Source organism: Esox lucius, chromosome 5 (genome assembly GCF_011004845.1).
Source record: "Esox lucius isolate fEsoLuc1 chromosome 5, fEsoLuc1.pri, whole genome shotgun sequence".
NCBI classification, from domain to species: domain Eukaryota; kingdom Metazoa; phylum Chordata; class Actinopteri; order Esociformes; family Esocidae; genus Esox; species Esox lucius.
Window position 1 is genome coordinate 22,845,886 of NC_047573.1, and position 19,440 is coordinate 22,865,325.

The following is a 19,440-nucleotide window of genomic DNA, read 5'->3' on the forward strand; positions in this document are numbered from 1 at the left end:
AGGAACACAATGGGAGAACTAGGTGGGTTGGGAATGGAACAGGCAGGGATAGGTGGAGGCAGTCAGCAGGAGGAATCAGCCATTTCAGATGATGGACTACTATATTTCAGTCAATGAGCTACTGTATTCCAGTTAATGAGCTACTGTATTCCAGTTAATGAACTACTTTATTCCAGTTAATGAACAACTATTTTCCACCTAATGACCTATTGTATTCCAGGTCATGAGCTACTTTATTCCAGCTAGTGAACTACTGTATTCCAGTTAATGAACTACTGTATTCCACTTGATCAACTACTGTGTTTCAGTATTGTATTTTGGTCAATGATCTACGGTATTCCCATGAATAAACTACTGTTTTCCAGTAAATGAACTACTGTATTCCAGTTAAAAATCTACTGTTCTTCAGTTGATTAACCATATTAGTTGAGGCATGCCATTCAGTCAATTAGAGCAGTGCTGATCAACCGCAATTGATTTCCGTTCCAAGAGATCATTATAGATCAAGTAATTCAGACTAATTTATTCAGAAAGCAACAGGCCTTGCTCTAGCAGGACTGTACGTTTTACTACACCGAACCACTGAATAACAGCAGCACACTGCCAATGACTCACACCACCTGACCTCACATGGAAAAGCATGGATGGTTTCCAATGGTCAAGGGAGCCAATGAGCATGCAGCATGGTTCCACTGACCACACCCAATCCTCCCGTGTGTACAGCATGATGTCAGTGGAGATGGGAGCGGCCAAAATACGAGACACGCCCCCACACCCACACATACGGGAAAACCTCTATGTGTGAATATGCTTCAGGGGAAAAAGGGGATTCTGATTTTGACATGCACAACGTGGACTGAATATAACTCTCTCAGACAGTCGTACACGAGACATAAAATAAGCTAATGGGTCAAACTGCAGAACAGACAGAAGGGAAGTGGAACAGGCAGACAGGCAGGAAGAGAGACAGATAAATACAAACAGACAGGCAGGCAATGTGTCTTTGTGCTGGTTTTTACCCAGAAAGCAGTAGTTGCCCATGGAGTCTCAGGTCAGCGGCACAGTCATCAGACAGACAGTTCTTCTCAAACCATGTCTAGAAATGGAAACAGAGGGAGAGAGGGAGGGAGAGAGAGAGGGAGATTGGGGGGAGAAGGAGATAGGCAAAGCCTCTACGTGACCTCATGATCTAATACATAAAAACACGCTTATTATATTGTACTTCTTATGGAGTTTTGAGAACACAACTGGTTTGCCTAAATTGAGCCCAAACCCCCATTGTAACCATAACCTCAACCTCCAGCCTAAAGAAGAAATGTAGGACCAGCAAACGAGGACCAGCAGAATGTCCTCACTAGTCCTGATTCACCATGGGTTACTACACTAGTGAGACCTGTGAATCAAGGTCTGACATTTGGTGTGTATGTGTGTGTCTGTTTGCGTGTGTGTCTACAGCATGGCTAGTCTCCTTTTACATTAAGAAGTTCCAGGGTATTTTCAGACTGTAAGAACAGCCAGCCAGTCATCTAGAACAGCTTTGTTTTTTGCTTGGCAGAAGACTGAATTAGCCTGCGTCCTATATAACAGCCTAGTGCAGAAGGGTACAGACTTGTCCCTGGTTTGACCATTAGGATTCTATAGGGGAATGGGAACTGTAGGGTGTGAAGAAAGACAGCCAATGAAACAGCCTTAATTCACATCAATTAGTTCTGGAACAGTTGAAAGCTAAAAGTTTACAACTATTCACTTTTTAAGGAGCAGAAGAGTTGGAAGTGAGATTGGTGGGTGTGGATTTGAATGTGAATGGAGGAGGAAGAGGAGATGGCTGGGGGAGGGACCAGAGTGTGTGTGTGGAGAAGGAAGACAACATGGTTGGAGGAGGAAGAGGACATGGTGGGGGAGGGGGGGGCTGGAAAAATAAATTCATCAATTTTCTGAATTCCACTCAAGGAAAGAAAACACAGCAGTAACACCAAGTTGTAACTGAAACCACCTCGTTATAATGTTCATTTGAGGTTATTCCTTTTAAGTTATTTCTCCAAATTACTCTGCTGGTAAATGCAGAGGAAGACGTGACTTTGCGTCTGTGTATCAGGAAAAGAGGGTCTGATACTGGAAATACTCTCAGTAACTAGTAATCCCTTTTGTAACTGAATATACAGCACATTATAATCCCTGATTGACCGGAATGTTCTGGCGAACTGATAAACTTGGGAGAGCAACAGACCAGGACGTTGTCCAGGGATGGTCAACTGAACAACTTGGCTGTTGTGCCAACACTCTTGGCACGGTCACTAGCGGTCGTTGTGTGGTGGAATTTCAACCTTCATAGGCCACCTCTTACCTCATTCCTTGCTGCAATCATGTCTCCTTTCCTCCAACGTAACACTGGCGACAGAGCAGGCAGGTCCTTGTCCAGGTGACCGTCGACGACATGCTTCCCCAGAGCGTAGGCCACTTCGAACGTGATGGCCGTGAACACGTCTTTCACGTCCTTCTGCAGAGACCCGCAAAAGAAGTCAATGGCTCTATAAGCACGACGTAATCTTGTAAGCCAGAAACACATCTTACATTTTCAGTTTGCCTTGAGAACGGGCTAAGTGATACCACCTAGAAAGGCCTTTATCTTGAGTTACCATCACCATCTCTGAGTGGTTTTTAAAATAGTTTCCTCCTGTTCTCTGGAAAATAAAAAAAAGAAATGCAGAGCCACCCAAGTTCAAGGACTGGATCTGTGTTTTAGAAGCCCACTTAGGCCAATCTGAACATTAATGTCCTGGCTCAGATATTATTTTTACACGAACCACCGTCTTTTCATGCTAAGTTCCAACTACCCAGATCGACATTTCAACAGGCCAGTCCAGCACAGCTCAACTGGTCGGGCTTGACTTGTTTCATTAGTAGGAACTGCAGAAATGTAATACATTTCATAACTAACAAACGGCCTTCTCGACCTCAGACGAAGGGTTTATTTTTGGCATGACGGCACACAGAAACAACAAAATGCTGAAAATGATTAAATCTCTGAATACGATCAAACCTCAACGTCCTCGTTTGAGAATACAGTTTGAAAGCAGACACATCTCGATTTTCATTCATCTCAGATCAATTTTAACTTAGATTTATTGGCATGGGAAACACTTCTCTACGTACCCTAAGCAAGTGGACCATTAGAAAGACACAGTATATGACAAAACATTGCCATGTTTCTCATGGCAACAGATGTCACCGCCCTTTCTCCTGACTACCTCATTCTGCATTGTCATGACATCTCGGTTCCCTGTTCTTAGGAGAGTTAAAGCCTCTGGTGGTGATTGGCTGCATCTTTCTGTCTGTTAACACCCAATGACCGGAAAAACCCATACAAGCCGATGGCTCTAGTTGCCAATACTAGTGTCTGCCATCTTGGAGCCAAACCCTTATGTAAACACAGCGCCCCCCACCCCCTGTTTTCATCACTCCATTTTCCACAGTCAGTGAACACACCCATCCCATTCCTCTTACAGACCATCAGCCCACACACACTGAAACAGACACACACACACTGAAACAGACACACACACACACAAGCACACACTGAAATGTACACACACACACACACACACACCTTGAAAGACACGCATGCATGCGCCGAAACACACACCTACACGCGCTGAAACGCATTCTGTAACACGTACACGCACACCCACTGACATCCTCTGTGTGAGGCTGGCTGTCTGCAGCTTCACAATGGTGAGAGAGTTATGGCAGGAAAGAGGAAAAGTGTGGGTATGGGCCAGACATTAATGGACAGAACCAGGCTCGGTATCAGCCCTTATTACCCCACTGGGAGGCGATACCACATGGCAGCCTGCCCTGGTAACTGGCAAGATCCAAATTGCACACTTCAATCAAAGGGGAGGGAAATGATTATCTAAGATCTGTTTAAGTTCATGAATTGATTGAAGTAAATTGTTGGACCGTGGACCTACCCACACAACTCTCTCACTTAAGCAGAGCATGGTCAAGCGAGCGCAGGCACAGTGTTACACAGGGTTACATTACTCCCGCCCCAGTAATTTAATAATGGATTTATGAAATAACGATTATCTATGTGAAAAATGAATGTTCTTTCATAGAACAAGTGCATTGGGGAACCAAACTACTATGGTAACTGTCTACAGAGGGTCCCTCTGCTCTGCCCTCCGTGGCTGGGAGGTGACCCTGACAGGGTGGAGGTGAAGGGAGTCTGGCAAAGTCCTCAACTCCCGGTAGTGTTTCAGCCTCCAAATGGCCCCTTCAACGGAGTGAACCTACCCCCCAGAGAACGCAAATCTATGAACACACACTCAACCCCAGGGACCAGGTCAGTGGCCGCTTTCAGTGGCAACTCAGCGCTCCAACACTATCTCATCTTTTCATGGAGTCACGGGAGAATAAGCGACATGCGTAAGACATAAGACATAGCTCTGATCCACAACCTCAGAACACAGGTCACCTTTAAGTAGGAGAGGAAAAAGTGCAGGGCCCTGGAAGTCATTAGGCGCTTCATTAAACGACTATGCTGTTTAGAATGGGTTACAGGGCGTTGCGTTAGATCTTGTCAAACAGAGACTGTGTTTTTGAGGGAGACAGAGACAGGGTTATTGTATACCACAGAGACTGTGTTATTTAGGGAGACTGAGGCTTTGTTATTGTCAGAGACAGAGACAGGGTTATTGTATACCACATAGACTGTGTTATTTAGGGAGACTGAGGCTTTGTTATTGTCAGAGACAGAGACAGAGTTATTGTATACCACAGAGACTGTGTTATTTAGGGAGACAGAGACAGGGTTATTGTATACCACAGAGACTGTGTTATTTGGGGAGACTAAGACTTTGTTATTGTCAGAGACAGAGACAGAGTTAATGTATACCACAGAGACTGTGTTATTTAGGGAGACTGAGACAGGGTTATTGTATATCACAGAGACTGTGTTATTTAGGGAGACTGAGACTTTGTTATTGTCAGAGACAGGGTTATTGTATACCACAGAGACTGTGTTATTTAGGGAGACTGAGACTTTGTTATTGTCAGAGACAGGGTTATTGTATACCACAGAGACTGTGTTATTGTGGAAGACCGAGTTATTGTGGGAAACAGAGACAATGATATGTGGGAGACAGAGACTATATTATGTGGGAGACAGAGAGTGTTTTATTGTGGGAGACAGAGAGTGTTTTATTGTGGTAGACAAAGACTGTTTTATTCAGGGAGATAGAGACTGTCAGAGAAAGAGACTGTGATATTGACCGAGAAAGTGATGTAGTGGGAGATCCTAGGCTGGGCACAGGAACAGAACGATGCCTGGCTGGACCCCATGATCCAGTGTTAATTCCTCAGTGGGCCATGCTTACATTAGGCGGCCATAAAAGATCCCTATATGTTCTTTACCCCACCAACCCAGCCTCTTACCTCAGCCACACCCATTCATCCACAGCCCCAGCTTTCTAACACAAACCTTTATCCTAAACTCCCCCAACCCAATATAGCCTCACAGCTTATGCCAGCCCCAACTCAGAATCCTTCCCCATCTTGGTGCTGCTGTAAACTCCTGTATTTATGGAACACATGAGTACCTGAGCTCCAACAGCGACACAGACCCTCTGGGTGTTAATGGCCTGTTGCATTTAATTGTGTGACTGGAATGGACCCACACAACAACTGGTCCGTCCATGGAGTTACCAGTCACACACACACACACACATGCACACGTGCACACACGAGACAGTTTGGAAGCTTGTGTGAGAGTACGTCACTTTCTCCAGTCAAAGGCTGTCATTGTATGAACCGACGGTCATTAGCAGTCACACCTCAGGCAGGGTCTGTACCCTTAAGACAGAAGGAGAATGTGTTTCTGTTCTTTAGAAAGACGTTGTCTTATAGAGAATGGATTATAAAAATAAAAGAGTTGAGATACTTGAATAATCGAATACACAGACAGAGAGAGAGTCAGAGTGAGAGAGAGGGGGGCACCACTTATAGAGAAAAGGACCAGAGAGAGAGAAAAGACAGGAGCGAGTTTCCATACACAGATTCTATGTCAGTAAAGTCATAAAAAAGTGATGGAAACCCGACATGTGCATAAAATATTATCACTGTTGACAGACCATTTCTTTGTTTGTGTGGTGGAGGAAATATTGACAGAATAACTGTCATCTCGAAGTAAACATGGAGTTGCACAATGCTAAGGTCTATATTATGTGGCCTTCCCACAACAGCTTGACGGAGCATTCCGTTGAAGCAAGAGATGAAATGCTACAGATTGAATATGTTATGAAGAACTTACAGACGAGCCAAGTGCAAAAGGATGCTTCTTTCTCGTAATTATTGCGTTACATATTATTGTGACACATGACTTAGGTGTGGCTGTCAAATAAAAACCGCATCTCACTTACATAGCCTTCTCATTACATAGCCAAGGTTAGCCAAACCACAGTGTATTGATGATCTACTGACTCGAGCGCAGGTGCCAAGACCAGACTGTAAAGTCAGAGGGGGTACATTCACAAAGGCAAAATAATGAAGTGGGTCAACGATCAGTCGATGTTGAAAACACGTCAAACTATCGAGTTTCATCCGGAATGTGGCAATGTAAGCAGACTGACATTAATGTGCACCTCGTCATGGTGCACTGCTTTTGATCTGCAGGTCAGTCTGGTGAAAACACTGGGAAATGCATAGACTTTTTTAGGCTGATTTTAAATGACTTCCATGACTATCTGTTGCCAGTTACAGTAGATGAAAACCTTGCCAGAGAAAAATAAAGATAGACTGAGAAAAAGAGAGTGAAATGGGTGGATGGGGGGGGGGGGTGGGGGTGGGGGGGGGGGCAAGAAAGGCTGCGTTTGAGCGAGGAAGAAGGAAGACACAGGGCCAATAAACCAGGGTCCATTTCCTCTAACGTTTTTGGCCTGTAACCCTTATAAAATGGCTGTCCATAAATGACTGTATAAAAAAAGGTTGTTATCCAACAAATAAAGTTTATTGTCATGATTGAAACTAAGGCAATCTTTCGCAACAATTTATTTACACCAATGTTTTCATACAGTCATATTACAACATGAACGATGTGGGGATGAAAATGCATCTAGGTCAGGTAGTACCTGTATATCATCTTCTGTTTGTCTAAAAGTGTGTTAAAAAAAATCTACTATCACTGATAATGCTCGTCATTTCCCACTCTGATTTACTACGTAGCTGTGTTCATCCGGCTCTAAGGAGTTCTGATGGAAACAGAAGAAAAACATGTGTTCCTGCGAATCTTCTCTACCAGAAAATGGCTTATCATATTTTGCTCAAACAGTTCAAAAGTTTGTAGGTAAAAAAGCAAAACTGGTTTGTATCAACACAATCGCATTACACAGGAACCGGATATTGCACACTGAAGGTTCTATGTACTCAGCCCCATTTCTTTCCCGTTTCCCTCGCAAAACCATTTTCATATCAGCTGACCCCACGTGAGACCATGACCCCTTGTTTAGGAAATGCTTCCCTTGCTAAACATCAGTCGCTACTCTCCTTGTTTCTCTAAACCCCTTCATCAGGTCATGGATCTGATTTCAACCCTAGAATACCCGCATCCTTTACAAGTCCTCCACACAGATCAGCCACCAAAAACCAGAAGCTAGTTGTCATTTGCCTATTTGTCCCTTGGCCATCCCACCGTTCTTTGACCTCTGACAACTTAACTAGCCACTAGGCTGTGTACAACACACATTAGCCTGCAACTCTTGTTTTTCATGTTGTACCAGTGGGAAAGGGGCTACTTCAGATGCTGAACATGAGCCAGTCCATAATTTGTTAGCCGGTTGGCTAACTTCACACAGGTGAAGCAGCTGAATTTGGATTTTCGCAGCAACAGACTCTAGTCTCCAATGCTATTTGACCAGAAAAAAAGCTGTGCCATCCTTTCCCGTCGTGGTCTCTTTCCGTCCCCTCCATTCCTCTCGCTATGTCTCTCTGTCACCCCAGTGGATGAGGAAGTATGACATCAGCCTCTCCAAGCTCTTTCTCCCGCGCGTCTACGCAGCCAGGCCCGTTCTCTTCAAAACGCAGGCACACTGTAGCCCACTGGTTGTAACGCCTCGCGCTTGGCTAAAACACACAGAGCAGCACATAAGACCCCCCCCCCCCCCCGGGGAACCTCCGGCAAACCATCCCCTTTCCTCTCCACATACACAGCCTCACACAGAGCCTGAGGATAAGGTTTCTTTAGGAGTTGTGTTAAGACTTCCTTTTAGGGAAGTCCCCCAGGTTTATGCAAACCGAGGGGAATTGTGTGCATACATTTTCTACAGAGCAAATCTATTTTTTCATTTATTATAACCGAACAAGTTTTTTTTACAATAGATACAATCGATAAATTCACCCCCCTCCTTCGCCCCATTAGCACGATTTACCAGACACAAACAAGGCATTATCTTCACCTGGACTAAAAAGCATCCCAAATGGAGTTTCAGGATAATGTCCTACAAGGCAGCAGAGCTGAGAAACAGTGGTCTTGTGAAAGGGGGAAGTGGATATAAACTTTGAGTGATGGATGGGAGTCATCCCCTCTGAAGTGATAAAAAAGACAGATGTTATTTGAAATATCCTGTGACAAGTCCATTCCCTTCGCAGATGTATAGACACTGTGCGTTAGCCACAAGGATCTTATCTGACTAGATGTTCCTATTGCATCCCAGAGGATTTAAGCGAGGGTCAGACTTTTCCTGATATGACCCGAGACAGTCTTAAGTCATTTCCCAGACATACAGTCGGCAACCAACCAGGGTTCAAACAGTATTCAACATCTTGCTTTAGCCTCCAGAGGGAATGGAACAGCCTCCACAGGGAATGGACAGGACTGGGAGGATGCTTGAAAGGGTCAGGAGGATGAGGAGGGGAAATGAGGAGGACAACAAGGAAGAGGAACAGTACAAGAAGGTGGAGGATTAGAAAGAGGAGGGAAAAAAATTACAAGGAGGTGTCTCTTCTCACAATGAATACGAGGCCTGGTGCCAGACCCAGGCTTTCATCAAGGCTGCTCAGTGTAGCGACATAGACTGACAATAATGAGAGCATGCGTCATCCTGGGCTTGGCTCAAACCCTCGTCTCGCGCGTCTGGGGCAGAGGACTCGGCCAGGAGAGATTAGCTGGGTCTACTCCGGCATGGTGGAAGACAAAGTAAAGGTGGAAACATGCTCAGATCACCCTCCAAGGTTACACACAAACTTGAACCCCGTTATAAATCACATCATATTTCTCATTCCTGATGCATGGCTACATGAACTGAAACATTTAGTCCTCACCAAACAAATCATGCTGTCAGACGGACTGAGGGTTTTTCCACTGGATCGATTCAATGCCAACATACACACACAAAACTCTAGAATGCACGCACACACACACACACACACACACACACACACACACGTGCACGCATGCACGTGCACCTTTTTTTGCCAATCCATTATACATTCTCCAAACCAAATAACCTTCAAAATGTCTCTCCTGTTTAACTAGGGAAGCCAGCAGCTCAAAAGGCAGTGTTAAGGTGTCTCTTAAGTTTCCATCCAAATCCTTCTATTTTTCAGCTGCTGGGTTTAATCTACATACAAGACTTTATAGACAAAATTTTTACTGTACATGACAGCAACTCTTTCAAATGGTTGGGTGGGAGAAAAGTCTGATTAAACTGAAGTTAACATAGTTGTAGAACATGAGGTACGGAACACTCTGAAAAGGAGCAAAATCAAATCTATTTGGGGTTGAACATCACAAAACCCTGTTTTAAATGAGACTCTATACAATGCTCTACATTTGAATAGTAGTAGTGGTGAAAAAGTTACAGAGTGTGTACTACCTCTACTTCCTGGCTGAAGGAGGGAACGTGTCGATATGGGAAGTCAGCATATTAGAGGACTTTCACTTTAAAGCAGGAAACCAGCACCACACGTGTGTGTAGAATGTGTGTGTGTGTGTGCGTACTAAGTGTATATGTACTCAGTGTGTGACTGTTCATCAGGAGGAAATGTGTACCATCTGTGAAGTTGTCTAACCCCAGGTGGAATCCGACTCTTGAAACAACAACACAAAACATTCCCTCACAACAGACAACAGAATCCTTCCTGATGGTAACCAGTAGTCCGAAGAGCTCTAAGAGGCTGAACGGATCATAGAGCCACACTTCTCTCCAAACAGCTTTTCTATATTATCCTTCACATGACCAGGCATATACATTGATCAGCAATTACATTAAGACCACTGACAGGTGAAGTGAATTACACTGATAATCCTGTTATCATGGCAACTGTCAGTGGGTGGGATATGTTAGGCAGTAAGTGGACATTCTGTCCTCAGAGTTGATGTGTTAGAAGCAGGAAAAATGGGCAAGCGTAAGGATCTGAGGGCCAAGGGCCAAATTGTGATGGCTAGATGACTGGGTCAGAGCATCTCCAAAACTGCAGCCCTTGTGGAGTGTTCCCAGTGTGCAGTGGTATGTACCTATCAAAAGTGGTCCAAGGAAGGAATAGGGCTGTTTTGGTGGCAAAAGAGGGACCTACACAATATTAGGCAGGTGGTCATAATGTCATGGCTGATCGGTATATCACCTTCATACAACTGGACATGGGAAGGAGAATAATTTGATTGCTTTCTGAAACTGTGTGTGTGTGTGTGTGTGTGTGTGCATACAGTTACAGTAAACCTTTATGAGCTCAGCCACATCATGTAAAAGGCATTCAGGACCCAACCTTGAAACATATTTTTTCTTTTTTAAAGCTGGAATTCATAGACACACACATGCACACACACAAGCACGCACACACACGTGCACACACTCAAAGTGCCACACCTCCACGTTGCTAAGATGACACATTAGCAGGTTAAAGAGGTATAAAGTAAAACTATCACGGTTTTAATAGGTATATTCTGAAAGCACACAAACAACATTGCAAGACCTTTGGATATCCATTCCATTGTGGATAACTAGAATGTTCTAAAGGGAGTGAAAACATCAAACTAACGATGAGTTAAGGAGTAAGTACCTTGTATTCCTTAACTCTTCCAGCGCAGGTGGAAGAGGTTATCAATACACAACACACACACAAACCCACACAATCACAAAAGACAGAAAACAATACACACATTAAACATAATACACCACAGACAAAGAACACCCATTAGACATTGTATGTTATGCCATAGACTATTTTCTATTTCATGACCTCATCCACTTTGGCACAATTTCACTTCTTACACTCTTAGCTTTTCCTGTCGACTGACAGGGCCATTGTTAAATCACTTAACTAACACAAAACGGAGTAAGCTATATGATGAAAACAAGCAAGAGGGTTTATTTGGTCGTTGCCTCCCCATTCTCTGAACTCCGGAGAATGCCAGAATTTTCAGTGACACCTGAAGACCTTGTCCACCTCTGCTCTGACCCCTGGCTGGCCTGACCTGTTGCTGGATTCATCCCTGTGGGAGTCACCTCCAGGAAAAACACTCACTTGGCTGAGGCTCAATGAAGCAAAACACATGTGCATAAACAAACACACAGAGACACACACACACGTACACACACAGAGACAAGGGCTCTCAATCAACATGAAACAAGTGCACAGTACCTTGTACTGCAGCAAAAGAAAGGAGAATTCAGACCAGTTCCTTTTATGGAAGCAACATGCTTGGCTTGGAGACTTGGAGCGAGCATGTGTTAAAGTATGTGTGTGCGTATGCATGTGTGTTTATGGGGCTGCAGTCAGTCTGAAGCATGGCTTCAATCACATTCTCAACAGCCACTATAAACAAATTAATTTGCAGCTCAACCAGAGAGTGGAGCATGGAATGGGCTATTTTACATTCTACTTACAAGTAATGTCTTCATACAGAAGATGATTCACGATTACGGACCAAAGCTGCCTGAGGCTGGAATCAGAATCAAGGTAAAGGATAGGCAATTATTTTCCCATTAAACTGCCTATTGTGATGTTAACACAATACTGGAGTCTAATCCAGTGTTGATTGGGGCAGCAGATTTGAATGGTAATCGGAAAAATGCTAGATAAATTATGTATCTGAGCCTATCAGGTTAAATAGTTGTGTTTCGGTCCTTGAGGGTCACAGTCAAACCTAATTGCTCTCTGAGGATCATGGAAAAATCTTCATTTTTGTCTTTGGGCAAACAAGTTAACCCTAATCGCTCCCCAGGCACTTCCATTAGCACCTCTACAATTCAGAAGGGAGGGGGGTCAGATTAAAATAGGAAGTCCAATTTCATCACCATTCTATAGTGTGGGTATACGTCGGGCCTGTTCCAAATACTCCAAATACACTCACCTAAAGGATTATTAGGAACACCATACTAATACTGTGTTTGACCCCCTTTCGCCTTCAGAACTGCCTTAATTCTACGTGGCATTGGCCCATATTGATAGGAAAGCATCTTGCAGTTGATGGAGATTTGTGGGGTGCACATCCAGGGCACAAAGCTCCCATTCCACCACATCCCAAAGATGCTCTATTGGGTTGAGATCTGGTGACTGTGGGCATGACAGTGAACTCATTGTCATGCTCAAGAAACCAATTTGAAATGATTCCGGCTTTGTGACATGGTGCATTATCCTGCTGGAAGTAGCCATCAGAGGATGGGTATATGGTGGTCATAAAGGGATGGACACGGTCAGAAACAATGCTCAGGTAGGCCGTGGCATTTAAACGATGCCCAATTGGCACTAAGGGGCCTAAAGTGTGCAAAGAAAACATCCCCCACACCATTACACCACCACCAGCAGCCTGCAGAGTGGTAACAAAGCATGATGGATCCATGTTCTCATACTGTTTACGCCAAATTCTGACTCTACCATCTGAATGTCTCAACAGAAATCGAGACTCATCAGATCAGGCAACATTCTTCCAGTCTTCAACTGTCCAATTTTGGTGAGCTTGTGCAAATTGTAGCCTCTTTTTCCTATTTGTAGTGGAGATGAGTGGTACCCGGTGGGGTCTTCTGCTCTTGTAGCCCATCCGCCTCAAGGTTGTGCATGTTGTGGCTTCACAAATGCTTTGCTGCATACCTCGGTTGTAACGAGTGGTTATTTCAGTCAAAGTTGCTCTTCTATCAGCTTGAATCAGTCGGCCCATTCTCCTCTGACCTCTAGCATCAACAAGGCATTTTCGCCCACAGGACTGCCGCATACTGGAGGTTTTTCCCTTTTCACACCATTCTTTGTAAACCCTAGAAATGGTTGTGCATGAAAATCCCAGTAACTGAGCAGATTGTGAAATACTAAGATTGGCCCGTCTGGCACCAACAACCATGCCACGCTCAAAATTGCTTAAATCACCTTTCTTTCCCATTCTGACATTCAGTTTGGAGTTCAGGAGATTGTCTTGACCAGGCCAACACCCCTAAATGCATGGAAGCAACTGCCATGTGATTGATTGATTAGATAATTGCATTAATGAGAAATTTAACAGGTGTTCCTAATAATCCTTTAGGTGAGTGTATAATGCTTTATAGGTTGAAAAGTGTTCCTTCACTCCCTTTTCTCATGAAGAATGTCATGTTCTTTCACAATTTATTTACTTCACAACAACACCAAGTAAGTTTAATGGCTTTCTGGAGTTTGAAGACATCCTGTCTTTGAGAAATACACTTCCTGTGGCATCCTGATAATGACTTAAACAGGTACCAAACATAAACAGGAATAGCATTTATTTATTTATTTCACATTTCATCATTTCATCTGACATTTCAAGAGACCTCTCTTGGAAAAAAGGGAAGAATATACAATTAAATCACAATGCATAAAGTAATGTAAGATAGTGAGTATGCCCCCTAGAATGTTGAGGTTTTTATATTTGGACATATTGACATGTAATATTCACTTCAAAAGTACTGACAGATAATGGTATCCTAATTTAACAAATGATGCTGAAAGAGTATACTTGAACTTGGCGGGATGACAAGTGCAGATTGCCAGCAACCTGGGGATTTCCTTCACTTGATTCTAATTGTTGCTATTTTATTGGACGGTAAAGGTAGGTTGTAACTTTTTCAATTGCATCTCTCCTTATTTAGTTAAATTGGGTTACCTCCATCAGTGAAAGTGGTCGTAATTTCTCTCAACAATCCACGTGTCTAAAACTGTAAAGAAAAAAAAGAAAATCCGGGGTCGTACATACTTTTTCATGTGACTGAACAGTAGCCAATGTCGAATGATCTAAAGCACTGTTTCCCAATTCTGGTCCTGGGGACCGAAAGGGGTGCATGTTTTTGTTTTTGTCCAAGCACTCACACACCTGATCCAAATGATATACTTGATGATAGGTTGATTAGGTCAATCAGGTGTGTAAGTGGTAGGTTAACATTTGAATCAGGTGTGTGAGCGCTTGGGCAAAAACAAAAACGTGCAACCCTTTGGGTCCCCAGGACCAGGACTGGGAAACAGTGATCTTAAGGAACGGTGTGATGTGCAGGAAATGCACCACATTATCCATAAATGATTAAAAAGGACTGATTCTGACGTCATGGCAACGGCACAATCATATCTGGATAAGCAGACATGGGTATTGTGGCGTTTCATCAAGCGTCCAGTCTGGCCCATCCCTGTCCCTGTTTGAGCTCCCTCTCCTATCTCTCCCATCCTGGTGACTGAGCGAAGAGCGCTCCAGATGCTTCCTGTTGCCTGCAGTCGATCCAGTCACAAATCCTGCTAGGGACACTTTTACCGGGACATTCACTGTTATTCTTGGATCCATTGTTTTAGGAGATTCAGAAAACTGTCAGTTAGGACTTTGTATCTGCTAACCGAAAGCTAAACATCTTTCAAATTCTGTGTGTGCTGGCTTCTGGCCAGGTTACTATTTGCAACGCACTTCAGTCAGGCATCAAGTAATGCTCAAAATGTTTTTAAACATGTGTAGCATTTACTCGTCCCCAAACCTGAACCCAACCATAAGAAGAAAAAACATGTAAACAAGTGACAAAGTGACTCAAAAGATTCAAAATCTTTCTCGACAAGATCTGTGTCATTAGAAAGAGTTCCCATCACTAGCGCGCACACACAAACACACACACACATCCTCAACCCTGACCCTTGGATTCCTACTTTCCCTGTTTGAGACTTCTGACCACTCCACAGCAGATCTGAGCAGAAAGATTACTGAGGTCATGTTAAATAGATAGGCAGAGGACAACCCTATTGTAGTGGAATGGTAGAAATGCCCCAGAAGTACAAAGCCCATCTGGCCCTGTAGGGTTAGGCAAACCCTTGTTTTACTCTATAATTATAACTAAGTTAATCATTACAATAAAAATCAAACACATGTAGCAGGTCGGTGTAGTAAAGGATCACGTCGCAGGAGTCAGATTATCTGTTACTAACATGTATTTACAATACTACATTAATTATGATAGGCCATGCATCCAATTATCTATTACAAACATGTATTTACAATACTACATTAATTATGATAGGCCATGCATCCAATTATCTATTACAAACATGTATTTACAATACTACATTAATTAAGGCAGGGCATGCATCCAATTATCTATTACAAAGATGCATTTACAATACTACATAAATTAAGGTAGGCCATGCATCGAATTATTTGTTACAAAGATGCATTTACAATACTACATAAATTAAGGTAGGCCATGCATCGAATTATTTGTTACAAAGATGCATTTACAATACTACATTGATTATGGTAGGCCATGCATCCAATTATCTATTACTAACATGTATTTACAATACTACATTAATTATGGTTGGCCATGCATCCAATTATCTATTACAAACATGTATTTACAATACTACATGAATTAAGGTAGGCCATGCATCCAATTATCTGTTACTAACATGTATTTACAATACTACATTAATTATGGTAGGCCATGCATCCAATTATCTGTTACTAACATGTATTTACAATACTACATTAATTATGGTTGGCCATGCATCCAATTATCTGTTACTAACATGTATTTACAATACTACATTAATTATGGTTGGCCATGCATCCAATTATCTGTTACTAACATGTATTTACAATACTACATTAAGTATGGTTGGCCATGCATCCAATTATCTGTTACTAACATGTATTTACAATACTACATTAATTATGGTTGGCCATGCATCCAATTATCTGTTACTAACATGTATTTACAATACTACATTAATTATGGTTGGCCATGCATCCAGTTATCTGTTACTAACATGTATTTACAATATTACATTAATTAAGGCAGGCCATGCATCCAATTATCTGTTACTAACATGTATTTACAATACTACATTAATTAAGGCAGACCATGCATCCAATTATCTGTTACTAACATGTATTTACAATGATACTTTCATGATCAACTTTTCTTTGAGAAAGTAAAACTAATAGCTCTTAATAGTTGGATGGAGATTAGGTCGTTCACAAGTCTTTTTTACTTAGGCTCCGTGTATGATTTCATGTGTTTATCATAACAATCAAAAATAAACTACTACTTAGCCCAATTATTTTAGACCTACCAGGTGTCCAATTGTCTGTTACAAACATGTATTTCTAATCATATTGTCTTTATCTATTTTTCTTTGCGAATGTAAAACTAACAGCGTATTCCATGGTTGGTTAGAACTCGGGTTTGGGCATACATTCCAATTGGGATTAAAGTTGGGGTTAAGGTTATGGTTAAGGTTATAGACTGTGACGGTGAGAAGAATCCATCCCTCAGTCAATCCTGGAAAATCCACATTGGAAGGCTTACAACAACCCAGTGCTGTAACGCTGTCTAATTCGCTCAAATACTGTCCAGTCTGACACATGCAGACAGTGCATTCTATGAAAGGCTTTACTCCAAGAACAGGATCCATTCAATGTTTCCACTGTATTTATTCCTGTAGGCTACTGCTACACAAATGGCATCCTATTCCCGACCAAGTGAACTACTTTTGACCAGAGTCTTCGAAGCAACCCAGTGCACTAAACACGGCATAGGGTACCATTTGGGACTCGTCCTCCATGCCTTTTAATATGTTTCCATTCTAAGCTTTATAAATAGAGTGGAGCTGCCGTGTTTTAATAGAAACCAGCTGGGCACTATTACCTTCCTCCTGCCGTGTGGATTCATTGTATCAGCTTTCTGTGTGTGTGTGCATGTTTGTGTGTGTATTAGTGCGCTTGTGCGTGCGTACGTATACGCGTGTGTTTGCGTGCTTGCCCGCATAGTTGCATTTGTGTGTGTGTGTGTGTGCGTGCGTAGTGTTATTGTATCAGCTTTCTTGGCCCTCGGTAAATGAAACCAGCGGAATGGCATCGGGGGAATAGAAAATGTCTTACCGCTGCAGAACTGTGAGGAGGCTAACAAAGCATGCAGTGTGGTAGCAGTGACGTCTGGATCTGGCCCGGTCTAAGAACATGCCAGTGGCAGCACCGAGGGTCTCTGGGTATGGTGGGGCATGGGCCATTCACCCGGGTTATGTATATCACCATTTCAGCCGCTGTTTGTGTGTATGCGTTTGTGGTTGCGTGTGGATCTTGCTCTGTTCCGAATGCGCCGGTGGCCGGGTCGATGTTCTGCAACCGTTAGCGTGTGAGTCAGGTTGAGCTACGGTTGTAGAATTTACAGTGTGTGTGTGTGGGTTGAGGTTGCCGAACCTTCAGTGTGTCTGGGCCAAGAGTCGACAACTCACAAGGTGACGCGTTACGGGGGGTGGGGGTGGGGGGGGGGGGGTTGGTGCTTCGCTTGTCCTTAAATAGAGTACAGCACGGGCGGTGTTAACAGTCATGTGGATGATGTAGCTGTTAAACTGAACCGCGTCCCACTCATGCAAGACTTTGGACGACATCCCATTTGGCTGTGGAATCGACGCGGGGTCTTAAGCCAACGACATGTTTCACGTCCTCAGTAAACATGCCACTTCCACGGATAGCTTTACGAGGCACAGGGGCGCTACGTCAGGTTTAACTGTCTCTGTGATCGCACCGTGCGGGCCGTTTACGGCGTCAGTGATCCATCCATCCTCATATGCATATTTACTTTTCGACAGGCCTGTCCCCAGGCCCCGTGGTGGTACGTGTAACAAATGTGCCCAGACCCTCTGCAGAGGGTCACCACCATCTGCGGTCATTAGAGTGGTGTAGCTAGATAGCATAGCAGGCTACTTGGTCCGTCACAGTCTCTGAGGAGAGTCTATATTAAGATGCAAAGCTCAAGCCCAACCCACAAACAGTTGTCTAGTAGCTAATTTAGCAACATGCTTTTGGGCCCCCTGGGAACTCCTCCTGGTGGCCCGTCTCTGGCTGAATGTTCAGTCTGGCCTATAGACAATATTCCCAGACCAGTCTGTGGTGTAATGTCCACATGGACCTATACACCATATCCCCAGTTAAGCCCCTAGTAGCCTTGCTTTGGCTGGAACTGTTTCATATCCTCTAACAGTGGCCTGGCACCGCTGGGTATTTAAAAGCCGACCACCCTGCTCTGATGTCTGAAACTTGGAGTTCCTTCTGGGGGGAAAAGATGGGTGAGAGCACTGGGCTTCGGCCGGTTACATTTAAAGTGAAGAGGCCATGGTGACCCACACCAAGGGGACGTCCAGACTGACAGCCAGCCAAGACAGAGGTAGAGCAGGGTTAACGACACCTCTTCATAACATCTACCTCTTCATAACACCTACATGTTTATTTCATCTACCCCTTCATAACATCAACCCCTTCATAACACCTATCCCTTTATAACATCTATCCCTTCATAACACCTACCTTTTCATAACATCTACCACTTTATAACACCTATATCTTCATAACATTTACCCCTTCATAACACCTACCTCTTCATAACATCTACCCTTTCATAACACCTACCTCTTCATAACATCTACTTCTTCATAACACCTACCTTTTTATAACATCAACCGCTTCATAACACCTACCGCTTCATAACACTGACCTCTTCATAACATCTACCTCTTTATAACATCTACCTTTTCATGACAGCCCATCCTATGTACCAATGAGGTGGACATAAGAGAACCCAAGTACCAAAGTATTTCCTGCTTCAGTTCTGTCAAAGGGAAAAAGCACTTGAGATCCAGATGCAAAACGTATACCAATACTAAATCAAACCTGCAAACTATTTCATGATTAACTTTCAAGGGTGTCTGCTAGAGTACAGTGAACTCAAAGACAATAAACAAAGAAAATGATTGAATTTGAGACTTAGAAAAGTAGGGGGGTAGAAAAAATAGGTTGTTTTTATAGTTCAGCTCTTTTAATCACTTAGTCAAGCACACCGCTCCTAGTCCCCCCATTACAACTACCCACATCATTCAGTTGATCGCCCTTGAAAAAATCTACCCCAATTCTAACTTTTGCCCTAAACCAAACAGTTAAGGCAAAATAATGTCAGGGAAACTGTCCTCATTCAT

The 19,440-nt window shown here is 43.2% G+C and overlaps 1 protein-coding gene across 1 annotated transcript in view; it reads right to left on the reverse strand.

The window, feature by feature from the left end:
- Positions 1-19,440, reverse strand: part of itga9 (integrin, alpha 9) — an 87,466-nt gene that overhangs the window by 28,026 nt on the left and 40,000 nt on the right. Inside the window, exons 16-17 of the mRNA XM_029119909.2 lie at positions 2,345-2,497; positions 1,020-1,096 (exon numbers count right to left, since the gene is read on the reverse strand). Coding sequence (XP_028975742.2) covers positions 1,020-1,096; positions 2,345-2,497 — 230 coding nt within the window. The remainder of the gene's footprint in view (positions 1-1,019; positions 1,097-2,344; positions 2,498-19,440) is intronic.